The sequence below is a fragment of the Elephas maximus genome, chromosome X (assembly GCF_024166365.1).
Source record: "Elephas maximus indicus isolate mEleMax1 chromosome X, mEleMax1 primary haplotype, whole genome shotgun sequence".
Classification (NCBI taxonomy): Eukaryota; Metazoa; Chordata; class Mammalia; order Proboscidea; family Elephantidae; genus Elephas; species Elephas maximus.
Genome location: NC_064846.1, coordinates 146,703,242 through 146,730,719, shown reverse-complemented (window position 1 = coordinate 146,730,719; position 27,478 = coordinate 146,703,242). Strand labels below are relative to the sequence as shown.

The 27,478-nt window shown below is 43.2% G+C and overlaps 1 protein-coding gene across 1 annotated transcript in view; it reads left to right on the top strand.

Annotated features, from left to right (window-relative positions):
• Nucleotides 1-8,198: 8,198 nt before the first annotated feature.
• LOC126068827 (melanoma-associated antigen B2-like) overlaps nt 8,199-27,478 on the top strand; it is a 33,502-nt gene continuing 14,222 nt past the window's right edge. Inside the window, exon 1 of the mRNA XM_049871522.1 lies at nt 8,199-9,203. Within this exon, the coding sequence (XP_049727479.1) occupies nt 8,199-9,203 (1,005 nt within the window). The remainder of the gene's footprint in view (nt 9,204-27,478) is intronic.

The following is a 27,478-nucleotide window of genomic DNA, read 5'->3' as shown; positions in this document are numbered from 1 at the left end:
GGATTTAGTGTTTTTGCGGTGCCTTTATTTTATTTTATTTTATTTTTTGGCGGGGTTTTATTAGCTCAATCTCTATGGAGATATAAAAGAGCAGATTGAGCAAGCAGTGAACCAAGGAAGCACAGATAGGGGAAGATTCGTACCACGCCACCTGAGATCTCCAAGGAACCAAGAAACAGAAGCTGAACAAAGACAAGAACCTTCCCCCAGAGCCAACAGAGAGAAAAAACCTTCCCCTAGAGCAGGTGCCCTGGAATCAGACTTCTAGCCTCCTAGACTGTGAGGAAATAAGTTTGTGTGTTAAAGCCACCCACTAGTGCCATTTCTCTTAGAGCAGCACTAGATAAGTTAGACACTACCTAATGGGTGACAAAAAGGTTTGTCCTTGATTACTAACCCGAAGGTTGGAAGTGTGAACCCACCCAGCGGCACCTCAGAAGAAAGGCCAGGCAATGTCTCTGTAAAGACTCCCACCAAGAAAAGCCTATGGGGGCGGCTCTACTCTCTAACACATGGAGTCGCATCGAGCCAAAATCAACTCAACGGCAAGAACTTAATATAAAATATAATTTAGTTTTCCTTTCTAAGCAATTATTTTTTCTGATTCCCTTGGTTTTTTTTTTTTTTTTCCTAGAGCACTGTATATTATCCGACATCTCCTGGAGAAAACAAAACAAAACATTCTCAGAGAGGAGGGTGGTACTGTGTGGTGTCAAAATAAGGTAATATCTGATATTATTTAAAGACCCAATATTTGCCAAGTATTTTGCCAGGTGCTTCACATGCATTTCACAGAATGCACCGGCCCTAGGAGACAGGGCTTATCAAACCCCCTTCACAGATGAAGAACCTGGAGCTCTGAGAGTTTGGTAATGTGGGCGAGTCCACACCTCTAGTACACGACCAGGCTGGACTAGACCGCTGGTTGGAATTTGTCTGGAGCCCACACTGTTCCACTCGTCCAAGACAAGGACTGACTTGGTGTCTCTAAATTCACTTTTCTTCTCACTCCTCCAAAATGTATCTCAGGCAAGAAAAACAAATAACTTTGTGCCCAAGGCATTGGGTTGGACTACACAGCCAGAGTAAGGAGAACGCCCTGGTGGAGCAATGGTTAAGCACTCAGCCACTAACCAAAAGGCTGGCAGTTCAAAGCCATCCAGCGGCTCCACAGGACAAGGACCTGGTGATCTGCCCTCATACAGATTACAGCCCGTGGGGCAGTTCTGCTCTGTCACAGGGGTCACTGTGAGTAGAAACCGACTGGACAGCACCTAACAAGAACAACAGTAATAAGGAAAAGAAAGGTAATATCTGGCGACATCTATACATGCAATGCCAGATGACCTGAGAAGATGAGGGGCTCACAAAACCATCCTGGGGAGCCCCTGCCTGGAGAAAATATGTCTATTAGAGCACAAATCACATGAAACTCTACGTGTGGCTGATGAAAAGAAGGGATAGCTGAGATTTATTTTCTCTGACAGCATAGACCACCTGTCCTGGGCCTCCTGCCTTGTGCTGCAGCTTCCTCATCTCACATCACTCCTGGGACAGGCACCCATTCTTTGATTAAAAACTGCTCAAGTTTTTAATCCAAGATTCAGGAGCCAAAATAGAGACCCCCATGTAGGAAGACTGGGGAAACCAACACACTAGAGTTTAGGAGTCACCCAGAGACTGACTGACACCTGCTCTAACTTAGTCATCTAGTGTTGCTATAACAGATACACCACAAGTGGATGGCTTCAACAAAAAGAAATTTATTTCTTCACAGTAAAGTAGGCTAAAAGTCCATATTCAGGGTGTCAGGCCAGGGGAAGGCTTTCCTTCTCTGTCAGCCTTCTCATCAATCTTCCCCCAGAATAGGAGCTTCTCCGCACAGAACCCCAGATCCAAAGGACACACTCTGCTCCCAGCATTGTGTTCTTGGTGCTATGAGGTCTCCTCTCTCTGTTTGCTTCCCCTTCCATTTTATCTCTTGAGAGGTAAAAGGTGGTGTAGGCCACAACCCAGGGAAACTCCCTCCACATTGGATCAGGGCTGTAACCTGGGTAAGGGTGTTACAATCCCACCCAAATCCTCCTAAACAGGAAATTACAATCACAAAATGGAGGGCAACCACACAATACTGGGAATCATGGCCCAGCCAAATTGCTACACACAATTTGGGGGAGACATAGTTCAATCCATATCATGTGCTCTGACCTAGAAAGCCCCATGCGGGGCTGTCAGGCTGAGCATCCCCTCACTTATCTTTGAGAGTACTAAGGACTTGAGAGCCTTGGCCTCAGAAGGGCACCTGAAGTCAGTAGATGCAGGAGTCTCAGCCTCTGATAGATATCAAGGTGATGGTCCTGACTGAGGATGATGGAAGGACCCAGCCAGAACAGTGGGGTCCCATAGAGTTCCACCCTGGCTATCAGTCCTTGCAGCTCCAGAACAGCCCCATCTGGATGTAGCTCAGGGGACCCAAGTCAGTGGGGAATTTGATCTGAGGGGAGCAGCCTCAAGTCAATAGAGCATGGAGTCCCATGGCAAGTCAAGAGTCAAGGTGAAGACCTTGAATGAAGAATGAGGGAACACTTTACAGTGGGCTGCTAATCCAAAGGGTGGAGGTTCTAGTCTAACCAGGGGCACCTCAGAAGAAAGGCCTGGCAATCCAGTTCTGAAAAATCACTCATTGGAAAGCCCATGGAGCACAGTTGTTCTTGGCACACATGGGGTTGCCATGAGTTGGCATCAATGCAACAATAACTGGTAAGGTTGTGAACTGCCTTAGTTTCTGTTAAGGGCCACATCTGCCTCTTATACCCTTCATCTCTCCTTTGAGTTTCAGAGGAAGAGACGTCCAGTAACCCTTCTGGATCCTGAAAAGTGTTGGTCCTTTGAACTCATCTTTCCTTTCAGAAGTTTATCTTGCTTTGTTCATCAGCAACTTTCCCTTTGCAGTGAATATGTTAAAATATCATTAGAGCTATAAGCAGTAATAGACATGGGAAGTATCCTTATATAATAAAGAAAATAATGATAGCTAAAATTTATTGGGTGTTTTCTATATACCATCTACCATGTTAATCTTTTAGCATACATTAGTTCATACGCCAACCCTATTATTGACCCCATTTTACAGATGCTGAAATGGAGGTTCAGAGAACGTTATTTGCTTTAAGTCACAGTAAGTGGTGGAGTTCAGATCTTTCTTCAGCGCTTTTGCTCTGAACCATTATACTTAAAAACAGATATAAAGAAACCTAGGAAATTATTCTTATCTCTGAAGGTAACTTCTGCATCAATGAAGAGAATGCAACTCTCCTTTCTTTATCTTTGAGGGCCTATCTAGCTACCTTTGACTATGATCCAAAATAAAAAGTCTTTAACCTGAGTCCAGTTCCTTGGCACTTAAACACGTTTCTTCATATGTTGTCCATTATTATCTGTCCTCCTCTATCAGGAAACTCAGTTTTTATTATTTTATTTTTTTATTGTACGTTAGATGAAGGTTTACAGAGCATACTAGCTTCTTATTAAAAAATCAGTACACATATTATTTTGTGACATTGGTTGCCAAACCCAGGACATGTCAACAAACTCTCCTTCTTGACCTTGGGTTCCTTGTTACCAGCTTTCCTGTCCTCTCCTGCCTTCTCATTCTTGTCCCTGGGCTGGTGTGCCCATTTAGACTCATGCTGTTTTATGGGCCTGCCTAATCTTTGCCTGAAGGGTCAACCTTAGGAGTGACATCAGTACTAAGGTATAATGGTGTCCAGAAACATTCTCTCGTGATTTCTTCACTCTCTATCAGACAGTAAGTCTGGTCTTCTTTTTTTTTTTTTTTTTCTTGTGAGGTAGAATGTTGTTCTACATCTTTGTCCATCTGTGTCCACAATCCTCTATTGTGATTCCTGTCAGAGCAGTCAGGGGTGGTAGACGGCTCCATCTAGTTGTACTGGACTCAGTCTGGTGGAGGCTGTGCTAGTTACTAGTTCTTTGGACTAATCTTTCCCTTGTGTCTTTGGTTTCCTTCATTCTCCTTTGCTCCTGATGGGGTGGGATCAGTGGAGTATCTTAGATGGTTGCTCACAGGCATTTAAGACCCGAGATGCTATTCACCAAAGTAGAATGTAGAACATTTCCTTATAAACTATTTTATGCAATTTGAGCTAGAGGCTCCCTGAGACCATGGTCCTCACAGCCCTCAGCCCAGAAATTTGGTCCCTCAGAGAGTTTAGGTGTGTCTACGGAGCTTTCACAACCTTTCCTTGAATAGGTTGTGCTGGCTTCCCCAGTACAGTCTGCTGTCTTACCCTTTACCAAAGTTACCACTAGGATACAAAAACTCGTAACAGTAGTTAGTAGAGAGTGGATCTAGCAGAACCAATGTTACATGAGCCTGTGTGTGTGGCTGAAGGAGAGAAGGATGAGATCAGCCTGGTTTTCTGACAGCCCAACACCTGTGTTGGCCTTCTTGTCTTTGGCTGCAGCTTCCCCACCTCATGCCACTTCTCACTCTGGGACAGTGACCAAATCTCTGCAAGATCTGCAATAGCAAATTTGCTCAAGTTTGCAAAGATGTTGCCTTTCTCAGGAAGCCTTTAATCAAAGAGGAGCCAAGAAGAGGACTCCAGTGACTGAAAACAGAGAAGAAATACACACCAGAATTTAGGGATCACACAAGGAATTGCAGGGCTTGCTCTCAGACCTAGAGAGCCCCAGGTAGTGCCCTCACTTATTCTTCAGATTTCTCAGGGACCTGAGACGTTGGCCTAAGGACACTCTCTAAGCCAGTAAAGTGAGGACACTCAGCCTCTGATAGATACCTAAGAGATGACCCTGAATGAAGATGATGGGTGGCCCCCTCAAGAAGAGTGTGGTCCCCAAGTGTCCTGGCCTTGCAATTTCCTCTGAGAGATCTCAGACAGTCCTGGCTGGATATGACTTATCCTGACTTCCAAATCAGAGGTCCCAGGTCAGTAAAGACCTTGATATGAGGGGACCAGCCTTTGATTGAGCAGGTGTGGATTTCCAGGACTGGTCATTTTCAAGATGAAGACTGTGAATGAGGAAGGAGGGAGCCACCCACCCCAGACAGAGGAGGCCACACAAAATCCTTCCTGCTGTTGGCCCTGGGAGTCCCAGGGCAGAGTTGTCAGGATGAGGAGTCTCCTCATTTCTGCCTGGAGGGTATCAGGTCTTGTGGGCATACCCCCAGGTCCATAGAGGGAGGAGACTCAGGCCCTCAAGGAGGCAAGGTGAGGACCCTGAGTGTTATGAATGGGAACCCCATCAACAAAAGGAGCAGAAGAGAGCATTGCCTCTGTTCTTAGTCCTGGTAAGCCTCTGGGAGAGCTCTCTGACAAAGGTGCCCGTCGTTTCTTCCTGAGTGGTCTCAGGGAGGGAAGGTCTGGTCTACAGGGGCGGCCCCAGCTCTGCAGAGGGAGGAGTCTTGTCCCTAACTGGAGTTAGGTGTGGACCCTGAGTGTTTATGGGGCGACGTACCGCCTAAAAATCATCTGCCAGGAGCAGTGAAACAGCCTGCAATCCTCTGAGGCCCCACGCAAGTGTATGATGTGGCACACTCTAACCTGTACCTCTAGGGTCTCAGCTTGGTGAGAATCATGGTCTGAGCCTGTGAGTCAGGTCTTCATACGCGGGACTCCCAGGCTCTGATAGGTATGAAGGCGAGATCCCAGTGTGAGCACTAAGGGACTTCTCATTCCAGAACACTGGAGCCCCAAGAATCCTGCCCTTGCTGTCGGCCCTCGGGGTCCCCGGCCCCTACCACGAATGTCTTTAATCTTGGAGACCCTCCCTACAGCCTTCTACAGATGTGACATGTCCTGGCTTCCATCTAGGAAGTGCTGGGAAGGTACAGATTCTGGTTGAGGGGGCTGTGAGCTCTCCTCAGCAGTGGAGGGTGGAGTCTCAGGACTGATCAGGGGTAAAGGTGAGGACCCTGAATGTGGATTGTGGTGAGCAATTAACCCCAGAAAAGCGGGGTCCTAAGAGCACCGCCTCTCCTGTTGGCCCTCGGAGACCCCCTTCTGAGGGCCTTGGCCCTCAGAGACCCCCTATAGCCTTGGCCGGAAGTGACGGGCGGGCATGCGCCGACTTCCATCCGGGAAGTGCCGCGAAGGCGTGGCCTCTGGTCTGACCGGGTTGAGGCTTTCATCATCGGAGGAGGGTGGAGTCTCGGGAGCGGTCAGGAGTCCAGGTGAGGACCCTGAAAGTGGACTAGGGGGACACCTAACCCAGAACAGAAGAGGTCCCACAAAGTCCCGCCCCTACCGCCAGCCTCAAGGCCACCAGGCTGACTTCGGCCTGTAAAGTCTAAGGATGGGCAGGCCTCGGTCCAAGAAAGCACCCGAGTTCCGAAGAGGGAGGAGACCTAGACCCGAACTGCAGGCCAGGCGAGGACCCTTAGTGCTAATGAGGAGGGTTCCCCTTAAAAAAGGGGCCGCCGGCAGCCCAATCTTGATGTCAGCTCTGGGAGCCCCCGGGCAGGGGTAGCCAGATGTGCAGCACCCCGACTTCCCTCTGTGGAGGTGAGGGCCTTAGTCTGAGCCATCAATCCTAGCCCTGCTTTCGGGCGGACTTAAGTTAGTAGAGGGAGGAGCCCTACCCGGAAGACGTTCAGAAGCCTGAGTGAGGAATGAAAGGGTCACCAGTTGAGAACACTGGGGTCAGGTAAACCCCACCACCCTGGCAAGGCCTAGGATTCCCAAAAGAGCCTGCAAAGGATGTGGCTCACTCTGACTTTCAACTCTGAGTTCTCAGGAAGGTGTGGTCTTTGGTCTGAGGGATGTGGCCTCATGACAGCAGAGAGTGGGGTTCCAGGAATGGTGCAGAGTGAAAGAAGACATGATTGAGGTACAGGGACCACTCAACCCAAAATGGGGAGGATTGCAGTGGGCTCTGCTAATGCCAGTCGCCCTGGAAGCCCAGGACAAATCTGGCAAGTTCAGGGGACTCTGGACTTCTGCCTGGAGTATCAGAGGTAGATGAGCGCCTTAGTTTAAGCCCCAATTCAAGAGATAGAGGGATCCCAGAAACTGGTGGGAGTCAAGGTAAAAATCCTTTAGAAGGCAATAGGGAATTATCCTCTTCTCCCCTCCCCCAAGAAGAGAGGAGGATGCAGTAAAGGCTCCCACTGCTGTTGGCCCAGGGGAGCCACGGTCAGAGGTGTCAGGCTAAGGTGCCTCCTGGTTTGTTCCTAGGGATAGATGGTCTCGGGGACATGAAGTCCTTGGACTAATGGAGAGGCTTATTCAGGAGAGGAAACCCTGGTGGCATAATGGTTAAGTAGTATGGCTGCTAACCGAAAGGTCAGCAGTTCAAATTCACCAGGTGCTTCTTGGAAAGTCCATGGGGGCAATTCTGCTCTGTCCTATAGGGTCGCTATGAGTCGGAATCGCCTCGACAGTAACGAGTACAAACAGGGTATTTGTTAGAAGCAGGAGACATGGTCTCTAATAGGAGTCAAGGTGAGGACACTGAGTACTGATGAGGTGACTCCTGCCAGAAGAAAGGGGGAAACACAGAGCCCCAACACTGCATTCGGACCTGGAGGACCTGGGTATGGTGACTTAGTGAGTTGTACTCACTAACTCTCAGGGCATTTTGGGGAGATGTGGGACCTGGTAAAAGGGGGCAGCCATGGTGAGGACCCCGGTGGAGAACTGAGGCCTCCAAGGAACCCCAGTCAGAACGAGTCCCAGTGTGCTGTCATCACTGAGACACCCTGCCAGGAGTGGTGGCTGAGCTGCTCCTTCAGTTTCTGCTTGTGAGTCCCAGAGGGAGTTGAGGTTTCAGTCAGAGTAGTAGAGGCAAGGTGCCCTGGCCCTGCCAGCAGTTGATATGATGGCCCTAGGAATAAAATTAGAAGAATCCCCAATAACCCAGTACAGAGGGTCCCTAGTGTCAGCCCCTGCTCTCACTCCAGTAAGCCCCAAGCAGGGCTGGCAATCTACAACCTAATCCTTCCTCTCATTTCCTCTACAGGGTCCTGAAAGGGACAGTAGGAGCCTTGTGAGGTCCTAGAGCAGTGTCCTCAAGAATCCTGCATTGGCAGCGGTTGTGAAAGCCAAGGAGGCATCTCTCTGTTACGGGGGTGCACACCCTCTCAGCCTCCCTCCTCCTGTGGGCTCGCATCACCTGCCCTCTCACACTCCTGTCTGCTTCCCTTGAGCAGAGTCATCATGCCTCGGGGTCAGAAGAGTAAGCTCCGCGCCCGCGAGAAGCGTCACCAGGCCCGAGGTGACACCCACAGTGTCAAGGGTGCTCAGGCCACTGCAGCAGAGGAGGAAGGGTCCCCCTCTTCTTCCTCTCCTCCTTTTGGGGGGCCTCCCCAGAGCTCCCCTGCTGCTCACACTCCCCAGGGGTCTCAGAGAGCCCCATCTACCACCACTGCTACTGCAGGTGCTTCAGGCAGAAGAGCTCCTAGAAGGGCCAAGGGCCAAGATGAGGGAGGTCCAAGGTCCTCTGCCACACAAGCACCCAATGAGAGGTCACGTAGAGACCCTCTAACAAGGAGGGTGATCCTGTTGTCCCAGTTCCTGCTGTCCAAGTATGAAATGCAAGAGCCCATTACCAAGGGAAACATGATGAAGATCATCAACAAAAGGTACAAGGAGCACTTCCCTGACATCCTGAGGAGAGCCTCTGAGTACATAGAGCTGGTCTTTGGCCTTGATGTGAAAGAAGTCGATTCCAAAGGTCAATCCTATACCATTGTCAGCAAATTGGAGATAACCGAGAAAGAGAATCTGAGTGGTGGCAGGGGGTTTCCCAAGAAGGGGCTCCTGATGCCTCTCCTGGCCATGATCTACACGAATGGAAGCTGTGCCACAGAGGAGGAGATGTGGGAATTCCTGAATATGATGGGGGTGTATGATGGGAAGACTCACTTCATCTTTGGGGAGCCCCGGAAGCTCATCACCAAAGATTTGGTGCAGGCAAAGTACCTGGAGTACCGGCAGGTGCCCAACAGTGATCCTCCACGCTATGAATTCCTGTTGGGTCCCAGAGCCCAAGCTGAAGCCAGCAAGACAAAAGTCGTGGAGTTTTTGGCCAAGGACAACGATATGTGTTCCAGTGCCTTCCAAGCCCTGTATGAAGAAACTTGCAGAGATGAGGAAGAGAGAGTCGCAGGCAGAGAATGGGCCGGGGCTGGTCCGAATGCCAGGGCCAGGGCTAGTGTCAGGGTAGGTCCAGCCGGTCCTCCCATCCCTAGTGAAGTCTGATGCAGATCCTTCACTTTTTTGTTGAAAATGGCTGTTAACCTTCTAAGCTGTGGAGGCAACATGGGGCTGGAGGGAGCACGTGTATGTCTTCTTATATTCCTGTTATACCTGAGTAACTTGTAGATTTAGCTTGTCTTTTTGTATTTTTCAAATATTGTTCTTTTTATTTGAAGGTTTATTAAGATTCAGAATCTGAATTCACCCTCATGCATTTATTGTTTTCTTTCAGATTTCAGGGTAAGAGTTTTATATTGTGTAAAACAAACTGAAAATCCTTGAATCTTTTCTTATAAATCCGGAACTATTTAACGTGGTATCAGAATAGGGATATACTTGGAAAAATTAAAGATACCCACAAGATAGAGGGAAAAAAAACATAAAAGCTGGTCAATTCTTGGTTTTCTTTATTCCATTTGGTAAAAGTACAATACTCATGTGCTTGGATTTGTTTAGCTTATTTAAGGATGTGGGAGAAAATAAATTGTGATGGTTTGACCTCTTGTTCCCTGGCTCTTATTTTCCGCAAAGAGTAATTGAGCGTCTGCCCTTTGGAAGGCTTCATGCTAGTACTGGGGCCCTTTAAGTAAAGGTGTGGCAGCACGTGTGTAGATTTTAGAGTCTTACAGAAGCTATGAAATAAGGAGGACGTTGAGATACTCTCCAGGACCTAAGGACTAGTAGAAAATGAGTGAGCACTTCACGGTTCCCTCTAGTGTAAATGCCCTGAGGCAGGGCATTTTGGGGCCTTGGGAAACTTTGATCTCTCAGTCTGTGCTGGGGGAATTTTAAGCTAGGAAACATAGGGTAGGGAAGGGTAGGGGGTGAGAAGAGCAGGCAGGGTGGGGCTGGGGGTGGGGGCAAGTCCAGATGAGGCTGCGGGAGGCTCCGAGCTGAAGTGGGGACCCGGCGGACCTCATCTTGGGGCAGGGATTGCAGTGGCCACCTGAAACTACTTACTGAGCAAATGGGGTCAGGGCACATCTTAAAGGGTTGTGGGGGGTCCGGATACTCACCGCCCAGGTTTTGGAGTCCGCCAGTCACGGCCAGAGCCGCCAAAATCTGTAACAGAATGAGGGTTCTTGTCCAGTACTATTAAAAACTATTAGCCGATCAAAATAAGAGGGACGCCACACCACTAGTTGCAAGGGAAACAGAAAGTGGAAATTCGCTGCGCAGACAAGGAGCAACGTGGGGTCTAGCGACCATATGGCCATGTGCTCACTGACTGAGGAGGTTAGAGAGCTTTTTATTTCCAGTGGCGCCTGGGGGTTGGGTTTGGTGCCCGGAACTCTCTGTCCTTCACCTTCCCATGTCCATATTTGGAAGCCTAGATGTTGAATCAGGTCGATGATGTTAACATCCAAGGACAGATTGAGGACACAGCTCTTCGGGTCCTGCGCATGCGCCAAAATCTTGATTCGTGCATGCTCAGGGTTCTGGCACCAAATTCAAACTGTGGTTAGGGCTACTGTGTGTTCGGGCCAAACCGCGGTTAGAAGCTGTGGCTTGGCAGGCTGCGAGGGGGATGGGGAACTGCGGCGGTGTGGGGGGAAGTCTTCAACCTTACCTTGGATAAGTTGTGCCGGCTTCCCCAGTATTGTGTACTGCCTTACCCTTCACCAGAGTTACCACTAAAAAAATCAAAAACCAAACCCATTGCCACAGTGTCGATTCTGACTCCTTGCGACCCTATAGGGCACAGTAGAACTGCCCCATAGAGTTTCCGGTTAGAACTAGGTGGATTCGAACTGCTCACCTTTGGGTCAGCAGCCATAGCACTTAACCACTACAGCACCAGGGTTTCCAGGTTACCACTAGGATACAGAAACTCTTAACAGTAGTTGTCATTGGGGAAGAGGACATTATTTCCATTTAAATAATTTTTTACTATTTGAATTTTTGTACCATGTGCATGTATTACTTTTTCAACGAAATTTTAAACGTAATTTGAAAGTAATATCTTTTGAAATTCAACAATATTTTAAAAGATAATATTAAGATTAATGATTTTGTTATAGTAAGTGTAATTTTAAAAATGAACACTGGGAAAAGGTAATTAGATCTAAGGCTATCTCTACATGATGTCAACCCAACGAGCAGTTTATTCATTGGGGGAAAATTTCTGGTGGTTCCAGTCAATCCAGAGGTGCCTCAGAAGAAAGGCCTGGCGCTCTATTTCCCCCAAAATCACACATTGAAAACCATATGGAGCACAGTTGTACCCTGACACACATGGGGTTGCCGTGAGTTGAAACCGGCTTGACAGAAATAGGTTTGGTTTGCTTTTGCATAGCCCACAGATCAAACTGAGATGACCTAGGATTTGTGGAGAATCAGTAAGAAGGCCTACTCAAAAAATACCTCTTCTAGTGCCTGTTATGTTGAATGTACTTTAAAATGCTTTCCGGGCTTGGAGTCTTCTAAAATAATACAAACCTGAGAGAAATGTTTGCATCTCTGGGGGAATGTGGCCTAGGACAGATGTGTTAGGGATCACAAAAAAGAATGGACAGAAGCTAAAATGAAACAAGCAACATGACTAAGACATCAGACTTCGCTTAATAAGGGACATTGTAGTGAATTCGGAGTCTCTGGGTGGTGCAAATGGTTAACACTTTACATTGGGCTGCTAATCAAAAGGTTGGAGGTTCCAGTCCAACCACAGGCACCTCGGAAGAAAGGCCTGGCAGTCCACATCTTAAAAATCAGCGAATGGAAACCCTACAGAGTATAGTTGTTCTCTGGCACACATGGGGTCGCCATGAGTTAGAATCAACTCAACAGTAACTGGTAAGGTTGTGAAGTGCCTTAGTTTCTGTTAAGGGCCACATCCCCCTCTTATACCCATCACTTCAGCTCTCCTTTTAGTTTCAGAGGAAGAGACGCCCAGGAACCCTCCTCGATCCTGAAAATTCTTGGTCTTATGAACTCGTCTTTCCTTTCAGAAGTTTATCTTGCTTTCTTCATCAGCAACTTTCCCTTTGCTGTAAATATGCTAAAATATCATGAGATTTGTCTGGTGCATTTTTTTCACCTGTGCATAAATGGCCACATGGATTACCCTTCATGCTGTCCAAGCCTTGGGAAGTCCCTTCTCATACTGACCCTGGCCTTGGCCATAGTGCTTCCTTTGCTCAGTGAGATAATATCAAACATGACACAAGTAGAGACTTTAAAAGAGATGTGACACTGGGGTTTGCCCTCTCTTACTTGTTTTGTGATACCTTGTGACCACCGTGTGAACAAATCCAGGCTAGCCTGCGAGATGATGAGAGCTATATGGCCTAGATACCTCCTTTGCCCCTGCCAACAGAAAGACAGACAGCCAAGCAAGAGACATGTGGGTGAGGCCATGGGCGATCAGCTGACCACAAACTCAGGAGTGAGCCCAGACAGCACTACATGGTGCAGAGATGTGCCCTCCCAACTGAAACCACAGACCCATGAACATATAAATGGCTGATGATTTGAGCCACTAAGTATTGGCGTGGTTTCCCATATAACATAAATCTTTACTTAACTATATAACCCTTCTAGCTCCTGCTTTCATTATTTTCTTCCATTCAATTCTAAATCTTTTATTTCCTACCAAATATTCACTTATCAAACACATAATTATATAAGCATACTATGTGATAGGGACTGTGCTAATCAATAATGCATAGAATAGTAAGCAATAACAGACATGGCAATAATCTTGATGGAAAAAAGAAAATGATGATAGCTAAAATTTATTGAGTGTTTTCTATGTAGCATCTTCCATGTCAATCTTTTAGCATACATTAGTTCATACACTAACCCTATTATTCACCCCATTTTACAGATGCAGAAATGGAGGTTCAGAGAACGTTAAAACATTTGCTTTAAGTCACAGTAAGTGATGGAATTCAGATCTTCCTCCAGCGCTTGTGCTCTGAAGCATTATACTTTAAGAACAGATAGAAAGAAAGGTTGGAATTTAGTCTTAGCTCTGACAGTAACTTCTGCGTCAATGAAGAGAATGCAAGTTTCCTTTCTTTATCTTTAAGGGTCTGTCTAGCTGCCCTTTTACTATGATCCAAAGTAAAAAGTCTTTAACTTGATCCAGTTCCTTGCCACTTACACTTTGCTTCATATCTTGTCCATTAGTATCTATCTGCCTTTATCAGGAAACTAAAATTTTATTTTTTTATTGTACGTTAGATGAAGATTTACAGAGCAAACTAGTTTCTTATTAAACAAATAATATACATATTGTTTTGTAACTTTGGTTGCCAACCCAGCACATGGCAACACGCTCCCCTTCTCCACCTTGGGTTCCCGGTTACCAGCTTTCCTGTCCCTTCCTACCTTCTCGTTCTCAGCGCTGGGCTGGTGTGCCCATTTAGACTCGTTTTGTTTTACGGGCCTTCCTAATCTTTGGCTGAACCTCAGGTGTGACTTCAGTACTGAGCTATAAGGGCTTCTGGGGGCCATACTCTTGGGGTTTCTCCAGTCTCTGTCCAACACTAAGTCTGGTCTTTTGTGTGTGTGTGTGTGAATTAGAATTTTGCTCAACATTTTTCTCCAGCTCTGTCCAGGACCCTCTATTGTGATCTCTGTCAGAGCAGTCAGTGGTGGTAGCCGGGCTCCATCTACTTGTTCTGTACTCAGTCTGGTAGAGGCTGTGGTAGTTGTGGTCCATTAGCCCTTTGGACCAATCTTTTCCTTGCATCATTCTCCCTTGCTCCAGATGTGGTGGGACCAGTGGAGTATCTTACATGGTGCTCACAACCTTTTAAGACCACAGACGCTACTCACCGAAGCAGAATTTAGAATATTTTCTTTCTAAACTATGTTATGCCAGTTGAGCTAGATGTTACCCAAGACCATGGTCCCCACAACCCTCAGCCCAGTAATTTGGTCCGTCAGGGAGTTTGGATGTGTCAGTGGAGCTTCCATGACCTTGCCTTGGATAAATTGTGCTGCCTTCCCCAGTGTTGTGTACTGTCTTACCCTTCACCAAATTTACCACTTAAAAAACAAAAAACCAAACCCATTGCCGCTGAGTTGATTCCGAGTCAGCGACCCCATAGGGGACGATATAACTGCCCCATAGACGACGATATAACTGCCCCATAGACTTTCCATTTAGAGCCTCGTGGATTCGAATTGCCAGCCCTGGGCTTAGCAGCCGTAGCACCTAACCAGTACACCACGAGGGCTTCCAGGTTACCACTAATACAAAAACTCTTAACAGTAGTTGTCTTTGGGGAAGAGGACATTCTTTCCAGTGAAAGAATTTTTTTATTATTTGAATTTTTGTACCATGTGCATGTATTAATTTTTCAACAAAATATTAAATCTAATTTGAAAGTAATATCTTTTGAAATTCAACGAAATTTTAAAAGATAATACTAAAATAAAGATTTTGTTATAATAACTATACTTTTAAAAATAAACATGGGGAAAAGGTAATTGGAACCGAGGCTGTCTCTAAATGATGTTTAACCTAACCAGCAGTTTATTCATTGGGGGAAAGTTTTGCTTTTTGAGTCAACCCAGAAGTGCCTAAAAAGAAATGCCTGGTGATCTATTTGCAGGAAAATCACTCTAAAACCAAACCCATTGCTGTTGAGTTAATTCCGACTCCCAGTAACCGTATAGGACAGAGAAGAACTGCTCCATAGAGTCTCCAAGGAGCACTTGGTGGATTCCAAATGTAGACCTTTCGGTTCGTGGCCGTAGTAGCACTTAACCAAAGCACCACCAGGGTTTTCAAGTTACCAATAGGATAAAAAGACTGTTAAGAGTTGTTATCTTTGGGGAATAGGACATTCTTTCCATAAAAATTTTTAATTATTTAAATTTTGTGTCATGTACATGTGTTAATTTTTCAACAAAATTTTAGACCAAAGTTGAAAGTAATATCTTTTGAAATTCAACAGACTTTTAAGAGATAATATTCGAATCGATGATTCTGTTAGAGTAACTGTCCTTTTGAAAATGAAAACTGAGAAAAGGTAATTGCATCTAAGGCTGTCTGTCTCTACGTGACGTCCACCCAACCAGGAGTGAATACGTGGGGAGGAAAGTTTTGGTGGTTCCAGTCAATCCAGGGTAGCTAGAGAAGAAAGGCCTGGCGCTCTATTTCCCAAAAACTCACTCATTGAAAACCCTATGGAGCACAGTTCTACCCTGACACGCGTGGGATTGCCAAGAGTTGTAATCAACTTGACAGAAAGAGGTTTGGTTTGGTTTTGGATAGACCTCAGGGTCACACTGAGACGATCTAGAATTTGTGGAGAATCAGCAAGAAGGCTTACTCAAAAATGACCTCTTCTGGTGCCTGTTATGTTGAATGTATTTTAAAAGGCTTTCCAGGCTTGGAGTCTTCTCAAATCACATGAACATGAAGGCGATGTTTGCACCTCTGGTGGAATGTGGCCTAGGATAGACATCTTAGGGAGCACCCAAAAGAATAGACAGAAGCTGAAAGGAAACTAGCAAGATGACCAGGACATCAGACTTCACTAAATACAGGACATTGTTGTGAACTGGGAGTCCTTTGGTGCTTTACATTGGGCTTCTAATCAAAAGGTTGGAGGTTCGAGGCCAACAAAATATACCTTGAAAGAAAGGCCTGGCAAACCACTTCTGAAAAATCAGCCATTGGAAACCCTGTGGAGCGCATTTCTTCCCTGGCACACATAGGGTAGCAATGAGTTGAAGTCAACTCAAGAGTAACCGGTAAGGCTGTGAACTGCCTTAGTTTCTGTTAAGGGCCATGTCTCCCCTTTATACCCATCATTTCCTCTGTCCTTTTAGTTTCAGAGGAAGAGACGTCCAGGAACCCTTTTGGCTCCTGAAAATTCTTGGTCCTATGAACTCGTCTTTCCTTCATCAGCAACTCCCCTTTGCAGTCAATATGCTCAAATATCATGAGATCTATCTGGTGCATTTTTTCCACTGTGCATAAATGGCCACACTGATTACCCTCCCTGTTGTCCCAGCCTTGGGAAGTCCCTTCCCATACTGACCCTGGGCTTGGCCATAGTGCTTGCTTTACTCAGTGGGATAACAGCAAACATGGCACAAGTAGGACTTGAGAAGAGATACCTTGTGACCACTACCCCATGTGAACAAATGCAGGCTAGCCTGCAGGATGGTGAGAGCTGAATGGCCTAGATACCTCCTTTGCCCTTGCCAAGAGAAAGACAGACAGTCAAGCAAGAGATGTGTGAGTGAGGCCATGGACCATCAGCTGACCACAAACTCAGGAGTGAGCCCAGACAGCACTACATGGTGCAGAGATGTGCCATCCCAACTGAAACCACAGACTCCTGAACAAATAAATGGCTGTTGTTTGGAGCCACTAAATTTTGGCATGGTTTGTTTTATGACATAAATCTTTACTTAACTAATAACACCTCTATATTCTGCTTTAACTATTTTCTTCCATTCATTGCCAAATATTTCATTTCCTACCAAATATTCATTTATCTAACACATAATTACATAAGCATACTATGTGATAGGGACTGTGCTAACCAACAATGCATAGAGTAGTAAGCAGTAACACACATAGGAACTACCTTTATGGAATAAAGAAAAGTATAATAGCTAAAATTTATTGTGTGTTTTCCATGTACCATCGACTATGTTAATCTTTTAGCATACATTAGTTCATTCACCAACACTATTATTGCCCCATTTTACAGAGCAGATATGGAGGTTCAGAGAACGTTATTTGGTTTAAGTCATAGTAAGTGATGGAATGAATTCAGATCTCTCTCCGGTGCTTGTGCTCTGGACCATTATACTTTAGTTTAAGAATAGATATAAAGAAACCTAGAACTAATTTTTATTATTTGTTTTCTTCTGGTGCCTGTGGGTTTCTTTTGTTGCTCTCTATTTGTTCAAGTTATAGGGATAATTCTTTGATTTTGGCCCTTTCTTCTTTTTGGATGTGTGCATTTATTGATATAAATTGGCCTCTGAGCACTGCTTTTGCTATGTCCCAAAGGTTCTGGTAGGAAGTGTTTTCATTCTCATTGGATTGTATGAATTTCTTTATTCCATCCTTAATGTCTTCTATAATCCAGTCTTTTTTGAGCAGGGTATTGTTCAGTTTCCAAGTGTTTGACTTCTTTTCCCTGCTTTTTCTGTTATTGATTTCCAATTTTATGGCCTTATAGTCAGAGAAGATGCGTTGTAATATTTCAATGTTTTGGATTCTGCTAAGGCTTGCTTTATGACCTAATATGTGGTCTATTCTAGAGAATGTTCCATGTGCACTAGAAAAGAAAGTACACTTGGTTGCTCTTGGGTGGAGTGTTCTGTATACGTTTATGAGGTCAAGTTGGTTGACTGTGGCATTTAGATCTTCCATGTCTTTATTGAGCTTCTTTCTGGATGTCCTGTCCTTCACCGAAAGTGGTGTGTTGAAGTCTCCTACTATTATTGTAGAGGTGTCCATCTCACTTTTCAATGCTGATAGAGTTCGTTTTATGTATCTTGCACCCCTGCCATTGGGTGCATGAATATTTAATATGGTTATATTTTCATGGTATATTGTGCCTTTAATCATTATATAGTTTCCTTCCTAATCCTTTTTGGTGTATTTAACTTTAAAGTCTATTTTGTCAGAAATTAATATTGCCACTCCTGCTCTTTTTTTTCTAATTTTTATTGTGCTTTAAGTGGAAGTTTACAAATCAAGTCAGTCTCTCACACAAGAACTTATATACACCTTGCAACATACTCCCAATTGCTCTCCCCCTAATGAGACAGCCCACTCTCTCCCTCCACTCTTTCTTTTCATGTCCATTTTGCCAGCTTCTAACCCCCTCTACCCTCTCTTCTCCCCTCCAGGCAGGAAATGACAACATATTCTCAAGTGTCCACCTGATCCAAGAAGCTCACTCCTCACCAGCATCCCTCTCTAACCCATTGTCCAGTCCAAATCATGTCTGTAGAGTTGGCTTTGGGAATGGTTCCTGTCCTGGGCCAACAGAAGATCTGGGGGCCATGACCACTGAGGTCCTTCTAGTCTCAGTCAGACCATTAAGTCTGGTCTTTTTATGAGAATTTGGGGTCTGCATCCCACTGCTCTCCTGCTCCCTCAAGGGTTCTCTGTTGTGTTCCCTGTCAGGGCAGTCATCGGTTGTAGCCAGGCACCATCTAGTTCTTCTGGTCACAGGATGATGTAGTCTCTGGTTCATGTGGCCCTTTCTGTCTCTTGGGCTCAAAGTTAACTTATGTCCTTGGTATTCTTCATTCTCCTTTGATCCAGGTGGGTCGAGATCAATTGATGCATCTTAGATGGCTGCTTGCTAGCGTTTAAGACCCCAGACGCCACTCGTCAAAGTGGGATGCAGAATGTTTTGTTAATAGATTTTATTATGCCAATTGACTTAGATGCCCCCTGAAATCATGGTCCCCAAACCCCTGCCCCTGCTACGCTGGGCTTCTAAGCATTCAGTTTATTCAGGAAATTTCTTGGCTTTTGGTTTAGTCCAGTTATGCTGACCTTCCCTGTATTGTGTGTTGTCTTTTCCTTCACCTAAAGTAGTTATCTACTATCTAATCAGTAAATAGCCCTTTCCCACCCTCCCTCCCTCTCCTACCCCGTCGTAACCACAAAAGAATGTTTTCTTCTCAGTTTAAACTATTTCTCAAGTTCTTGTAAGAGTGGTCTTATACAGTATTTGTCCTTTTGCAACTGACTAATTTCACTCAGCATAATACCTTTCAGGTTCCTCCATGTTATGAAATGTTTCACAGATTCTTCACTGTTCTTTATCTATGGGTAGTATTCCATTGTACGAATATACCATAACTTATTTATCCATTCATCTGGTGATGGGCACCTTGGCTGCTTCCATCCTTTTGCTATTGTAAACAGTGCTGCAATGAACGTGGGTGTGCATGTATCTGTTCATGTAAAGGCTCTCACTTCTCTAGGATATATTCCGAGGAGCAGGATTGCTGGATCATATAGTAGTTCTAGTTCTAGCTTTTAAAGGAAGCGCCAAATGGATTTCCAAAGTAGTTGTAACATTTTACATTCCCACCAGCGGTGTATAAAGTGTTCCAATCTCTCCACAGCCTCTCCAGCATTTATTCTTTTTTGGATTAATGCCAGCCTTGTTGGAGTGAGATGAAATCTCATTGTAGTTTTGATCTGCATTTCTCTAATGGCTAATGATCGTGAACATTTCCTCATGTATTTGTTAGCTAACTGAATGTCTTCTTTAGTGAAGTGTCTATTCATATATTTTGCCCATTTTTTAATAAGTTTATTTGTCTTTTTGTAGTTGAGTTTTTGCAGTATCATGTAGATTTTAGAGATCAGGCATTGATTGGAAATGTCATAGCTAAAAACTTTTTACTCTTTTGGTGAAGTCTTTGGATGAGCATAGTGTTTGATTTTTTTGGAGCTCCCAGTTATCTAGTTTTTCTTCTGCATTCTTATAATGTTTTGTATACTGTTTATGCCATGTATTAGGGCTCCTCACGGTGTCCCTATTTTTTCTTCCATGATCTTTATCGTTTTACATTTTATATTTAGGTCTTTGATCCATTTTGAGCTCGTTTTTGTGCATGGAGTGAGGTATGGGTCTTGTTTCATTTTTTTTGCAGATGGATACCCAGTTATGCCAGCACCATTTGTTCAAAAGACTGTCTTTTCCCCATTTAACTGCCCTGGGGCCTTTGTCAAATATCAACTGCTCATATGTGGATGGATTTATGTCTGGATTCTCAATTCTTTTTTATTGGTCTATGTATCTGTTGTTGTACCAGTACCAGGCTGTTTTGACTACTGCGGTGATATAATAGGTTCTAAAATCAGGTAAAGTAAGGCCTCCTACTTTCTTCTTCTTTTTCAAGTAATGCCTTATTTATCCGGGGCCTCTTTCCCTTCCATATGAAGTTGGTGATGTGTTTCTCCAACTCATTAAAGAATGTCGTTGGGATTTGGATCAGAATTGCATTAAATCTATAGATCGTTTTTAGTAGAATAGACATTTTTATAATGTTAAGTCTTCCTATCCACGAGCAAGGTATGTTTTTCCACTTCTGTAAGTCTCTTTTGGTTTCTTGCAGAAGTGTACTGTAGTTTTCTTTGTATAAGACTTTTATATCTCTGGTAAGATTTATTCCTAAGTATTTTATCTTCTTGGGAGCGACTGTAAATAGCATTGATTTGGTGATTTGCTCTTCGATGTTCTTTTTGTTGGTGTAGAGGAATTCAGCTGATTTTATACTCTGCTGAACTCTTCTATTAGTTTCAGTAATTTTCTTAAGGATTCCTTAGGGTTTTCTGTGTATAAGATCATGTCATCTGCAAATAGAGATGCTTTGACTTCTTCCTTCCAATCTAGATGCCCTTTATTTCTTTATCTAGCCTAATTGCTCTGGGACCTCCAACACAATGTTGAATAAGAGTGGTGATAAAGGGCACTCTTGTCTAGTTCCTGATCTCAATGGGAATGCTTTCAGGCTCTCTCCATTTAGGGTGATTTTGGCTGTTGGCTTTGTATAAATACCCTTTATTATGTTGAAGAATTTTCCTCTATTCCTATTTTACTGAGAGTTTTTATCATGAATGCGTGTTGAACTTTGTCAAATGCCTTTTCTGCATCAATTGATAAAATCATTTTGATAAAATTATTTAGGTGGTGGATTACATTAATTGTTTTTCTAATGTTGAACCATCCCTGCATACCTGGTATGAATCCCACTTGGTCATGGTGAATTATTTTTTTGATATGTTGTTGAAATCTATTGGCTAGAATTTTGTTGAGGACTTTTGCATCTACATTTATGAGGGATATTTTCTTTTCTTGTGGTGTCTTTACCCGGTTTTGGTATCAAGGATATGGTGGTTTCATAGAATGAGTTTGGTAGTATTGCGCCCTTTTCTATGCTCTGTAATACCTTTAGCAGTAGCGGTGTTAACTCTTCTCTGAATGTTTGGTAGAACTCTGCAGTGAAGCCATCTGGGCCAGGACTTTTTTTTGTTGGGAGTTTTTTGATTACCTTTTCAATCTCTTCTTTTGTTATGGGTCTATTTAGTTGTTCTACCTCTGTTTGTGTTAGTTTAGGTAGGTAGTGTGTTTCTAGGAATTCATCCATTTCTTCTAGGTTTTCAAATTTGTTTGAATATATTTTTTCATAGTAATCTGATATGATTCTTTTAATTTCAGTTGGGTTTGTTGTAATATCGCCCCTCTCATTTCTTATTCAGGTTATTTGCTTCCTCTCCTGTTTTTCTTTTGTCAGTTTGGCCAATGGTTTATCAATTTTGTTGATTTTTTCAAAAAACCAGCTTTTGGTCTTCCTAATTCTTTCAATTGTTTTTCTGTTTTCTATTTCATTTAGTTCTGCTCTTATTTTTATTATTTGTTTTCTTCTGGTGCCTGACTGTTTCTTTTGTTGGTCTCTTTCTATTTGTTCAAGTTGTAGGGATAATTCTTTGATTTTGGCCCTTTCTTCTTTTTGGATGTGTGCATTTATTGATATAAATTGACCTCAGAGCACTGCTTTCACTGTGTCCCAAAGGTTCTGATAAGAAGTGTTTTCATTCTCATTGGATTCTATGAATTTCTTTATTCCATCCTTAATGTCTTCTATAATCCAGTCTTTTTTGAGCAGGGTATTGTTCAGTTTCCAAGTGTTTGACTTCTTTTCCCCGCTTTTCCTGTTATTGATTTCCACTTTTATGGCCATATAGGCACTCAGTTTCTGGGTTTTTTATAGTCAGAGAAGATGCTTTGTAATATTTCAATGTTTCGGATTCTGCTAAGGCTTGCTTTATGACCTAATACGTGGTCTATTCTAGAGAATGTTCCATGTGCACTAGAAAAGAAAGTATACTTGGTTGCTGTTGGGTGGAGTGTTCTGTATATGTCCGAGGTTAAGTTGGTTGATTGTGGCATTTAGATCTTCCATGTCTTTATTGAGCTTCTTTGTGGATGTCCTGTCCTTCATCGAAAGTGGTGTGTTGAAGTCTCCTACTATTATTGTGGAGCTGTCCATCTCACTTTTCAAAGCTGATAGATTTTGTTTTATGTATCTTGCAGCCCTATCATTGGGTGCATAAATATTTAATATGGCTATATCTTCTTGGTATATTGTCCCTTTAATCATTATATAGTGTCCTTCCTTTTTCTTTATGATGGATTTAACTTTACAGTCTATTTTGTCAGAAATGAATATTGCCACTCCTGCTCTTTTTTGATTGTTGTTTGCTGGATGTATTTTTTTTCCATCCTTTGAGTTTTTGTTTGTTTCTGTGTCTAAGTCTAAGGTGTGTCTCTTGTAAGCAGCATATAGACAGATCTTGTTTATTAATCCATTCTGCCACTCTCTCTTTATTGGTGCTTTTAGTCCATTTACATTCAGGGTAATTATGGATAGGTATGAATTTAGTGCTATCATTTTGATGTCTTTTTTGTGTGTTGCTGACAGTTTCTTTTTCCCACTTAATTTCATGTGCCGAGTAGATTTTCTTTATATATTTTCCTTTACTTGTATTTGTTGTTGTTGATTTTGTTTCTGCTGAGTCTCTATTTTTCCCTTGTATTTTATTTTTCTGAGTAGGATAGTTTGTCTCCTTTGTGGTTACCTTATTATTTACTCCTATTTTTCTAAATTTAAACCTAACTTTTATTTCTTTGTATCGTCGTATCTTCCTCTGCATACGGAACGAGTAAGATTACATTTCTTAGTCCCTTTTTATTATTTTAATGTTGTCTTATTTTATATATATATTTTTTATATTTTTATATATATATTTGTTTGTGAGCTTTTTTTTTTTTTTATAATCTTGCTCTGTTTGTTTTGGATTTACCTGTCTGGGTTGACGTCTGATTGCTCTGCCCAGTGTTCTAGTCTTGGGTTGATACCTGATATTTTTGATTTCCTAACCAAAGAACTCCCTTTAGTATTTCTTGTAGTTTTGGTTTGGTTTTTACAAATTCCCTCAACTTGTGTTTATCTGGAAGTGTCTTAATTTCACCTTCATATTTAAGAGACACTTTTGCTACATATATGATTCTTGGCAGGCAATTGTTTTCCTTCAATTTTTTAAATATGTCATCCCATTGCCTTCTTGCCTGCATGGTTTCTGCCGAGTAGTCCGAGCTTATTCTTATTGGCTGTCCTTCGTAGGTGACTTTTCGTTTATCCCTCACTGTGTTTAAAATTCTCCCTTTATCTTTGGTTTTGGCAAGTTTGATTATAATATGTCTTGGTGACTTTCTTTTACGATTTACCTTATGTGGAGTTCGATGAGCATCTTGGATAGATATCTTCTCATCTTTCACAATATCAGGGAAGTTTTCTGCCAACAAATCTTCAACAATTCTCTCTGCATTTTCTGTTATCCCTCCCTGTTCTGGTACTCCAATCACTCATAGTTTATTTCTATTGATAGAGTCCCACATGATTCTTAAAGTTTCTTCATTTTTTAAAATTCTTTTAACTGATTTTTCTTCAAATATATTAGTGCCAAGCAATTTATCTTCGAGTTCAGAAATTCTAGCTTCTACTTGCTCAATTCTGCTCCTCCTTTCTATTGAGATGTCTAATCCTGTAATTTTATTGTTAATCTTCTGAATTTCTGATTCCTGTCTGTCTATGGATTTTTCCAGCTTATTAAACTTTTCATTATGTTCCTGAGTAATCTTTCTAATTTCTTCAATTGCTTTGTCTGTGTATTCCTTGGCTTGTTCTGCGTATTGCCTCATTTCCTTCCTGATGTCTTGAAGGGTTTTGCATATTAAACTTTTGTATTCTGACTCTGGTAATTCCAGGAAGGCACTTTCATCTAGAAGATCCCTGGATTCTTTGTTTTGAGAGTCTGTTGAGGTGATCATGGTCTGTTTTTTTATGTGACTTGATATTGACTGTTGTCTCTGAACCATCTATAAGTTATTGTATTAGTTTATGCTTGCTTACTGTGTCGTAGCTTCTTGCTTTGTTTTGTTTTGGTATACCCCTATGGGTTGCTTGAGTGAGCTAGTTTGATTATTTGCACCTTTGGAGCTCTGACATCCTGTCCTCAGCTGGCTAGAGCTGTTATCAGGTATATCAGTCTAGGAGTCCATTCAATTTTCTTGTATGAATTCAGCTCAGGTTTCCCGGTAGTGATCATCAAGTGTGTGGTACAGTCTCTGTCCTATAGTCTTAGAGGGGCAGGGCTGATTGGCTTATATACCGGTATCTGATTGCAGCAGGGGGTCATGCTCTGAACAAGGCAGGGGGCTGAGAACTGGCCCCTGAGTGTCTCTGAGGAAAGCGCATCCCTGTTCCCTAAAGCGTGCAGGTGGGTGGGTTCTGCAGAGGGACCATGGGCACCCAAAGTTTTTGGTTGTAAGGACTGGGAGGTACCAGTTATCTTTGGACCCCCATCACGGGTGGCTGGGTGACCTGAGTGGAGCCACCAGTCCTTAGGTCCCTGATGTGGGTAGGTGAGGACCTTGTTTGATAGGCAAAGCAATGTCAAACTTCAAACACCCACCTCTCCACTGCACAGCTGAAACAGTTGGACTCTGCCAGCAAGGGCCTACTCTCCTGAAATAGCCCCACACAGGTCCATGCAGAAGGGAAAGGTGCTCAAGGTCCATGGACGGTTTATGCCTGGACAGGAGCCGCTTCTGTCTGAGCTCCCCTGGTTAGTGGAGCTAGCAAATTATATTTTCCCCCAATTGCAATTTTTTTTCTTCCCCAAGGCTGGGAGGATGGCTCTAGGTGCTCAACAGTGCCTATCTGAGGCCCAGGGAATCCAGCTGCTAAAGCCGGCTTGGGGGTGGGGGGGCGTGGTAATTATACACAAGTACTTAGCTTTTGCCAAGAGCGCCGTTTTTCTCAGAGGTACGGGTAGGCTGTGCGGCTGGCTGCTTCTCCCTGAGGAAACTGCAGGGGAACCCTAGTACCAGCCCACCGCTGCGCCTCCAGAAATGGTGCCTGAGGGCTCCCTGCGGTTCAGATCAGGTAACTCCTCTCCGCTTCTGAACGGTCTCTTCTTCCTTCTGCCCCTCGGTTCGGTTTCTAAGCTTGCCTTTGAAACTCAGGGGTCCCAGCTTATAACAAATATACTTGTTTCACTTGTTTTTTCGGGTCTTTGTTGTAAAGAGGGCTCGCTGGAAGCGTCTGTCTATTCGGCCATCTTGGCTCCGCCTCCCTCCTGCTCTTTTTTGATTGTTGTTGCTTGATATATTTTTTTTCCATCCTTTGAGTTTTAGTTTGTTTGTGTCTCTAAGTATAAGTTGTGTCTCTTGTAGGCAGCATATAGGCGGATTATGTTTTTTAATCCATTCTGCCACTCTCTGTCTCTTTATTGGTGCATTTATTCCATTTACATTCAGGGTAATTGTGGATAGGAATGAGTTTAGTACTATCATTTTGATGTCTTTTTTTGTGTGTTGTTGACAGTTTCTTTTTCCCACTTAATTTTATGTGCTGAGTAGATTACATATCATCCTTTCCTCATATTCGTTGTTGTTGATTTTGTTTCTGCTGAGTCTCTATTTTTTTTCTTGCATTTTATCTTGATGCATAGGATAGTTTGTTTTCTTTGCGGTTACCTTAATATTTACCTCTATTTTTCTAAATTTAAACCTAACTTTTGTTTCTTTATATCACCCTTTCTTCCTCTCCATATGAAAGATCTATGACTACATTTCTTAGTCCCTCTTTATTGTTTTGATGATGTCTTCTTTTACATAACAACATCACTGTTTCCTTGTTTTGAGCGTTTTTTATCTTGATTTATTTTTGTGATTTCCCTGTCTGGGGTGACATCTGATTGCTCTGTCCATTGTTCTAGTCTTGGCTTCATACTTGATATTATTGATTTTCTAACCAAAGAACTCCCTTCAGTATTTCTTGTAGTTTTATTTTAGTTTTTATGAATTCCCTAAACTTCTGTTTATCTGGAAATGTCCTAATTTCACCTTCATATTTGAGAGACAGTTTTCCTGGATACATGATTCTTGGCTGGCAACTTTTTTTCCATCAATTCTTTGTATAAGTCATCCCATTGCCTCCTTTCTGCCAAGTAGTCCGAGCTTATTCTTATTGACTCTCCTTTGTCAGTGGCTTTTCGTTTATCCCTATCTGCTCTTAAAATTCTCTCTTTATCTTTGCTTTTGGCAAGTTTGATTCTAATATGTCTTGGTGACTTTCTTTTAAAATCTACCTTGTGTGGAGTTGGATGAGCATCTTGGATAGATATCTTCTCATCTTTCACGATATCAGGGAAGATTTCTGCCAACAAATCTGCAACAATTCTCTCTGTATTTTCTGTATTCCCTCCCTGTTCTGATACTCCAATCACTCGTAGGTTATTTCTTTTGATAGAGTCCCACATGGTTCTTAGGGTATCATTTTTTTAATTCTTTTATCTCATTTTTCTTCAAATATATTGGTATCAACTGCTTTATCTTCAAGCTCACAAATTCTGCCTTCCACTTGCTCAGTTCTGCTCCTCTGACTTTCTATCGAGTTGTCTAATCCTGTAATTTTATTTTTAATATTCTGAATTTCTGATTGCTGTCTGTCTATGGATTTTTCCAGCTTATTAAACTTTTCTTTATATTCCTGAATAACCTTTTTGATTTCTGCACCTGCTTTATCTATGTATTCCTTGTCTCGTTCTGCATATTGCCTGATTTCCTTCCTGAGGTCTTGAAGGGTTCTGTATATTAATCTTTTGTATTCTGCATCTGGTAATTCCCGGAATGCACCTTCATCGGGAAGATCCCTTGATTCTTTGTTTTCAGACCTTGTTGAAGCAATCATGGTCTGTTTCTTTATGTGATTTGAAATTGACTGTTGTCTCTGCACCACCTGTAAGTTATTGTATTAGTTTATTTTATGTTTGCTTACTGTATTCTAGCTTCTTGCTTTGTTTTGTTTTGATATACCCAAATGGATTGCCTGAGTTAGCTAGCTTGATTGTTTTCACCTTTGAAGCTCTGACGTCCTATCCCCAGATAGCTAGAGCTGTTATCAGGGAAATCAGTCTAGGAGTCCATTCACTTCTCTTGTATGGATTCAGCTCAGGTGTCCAAGTAGTTGGTCATCAAGCGTGTGATACAGGCTCTGTCCTACAGTCTTAGAGGGGCAGGAGTGGTTAGTGTAGGGACTGGTATCTCATTGCAGCAGGAGGCCACACTCTGTACAAGGCAGGGGGCTGAGAATCATCCCCCAAGTGTCTCTGATGAAAGTGCGTCCCTCTTCCCTAGAGCGTACAGGTGGGTGGGTTC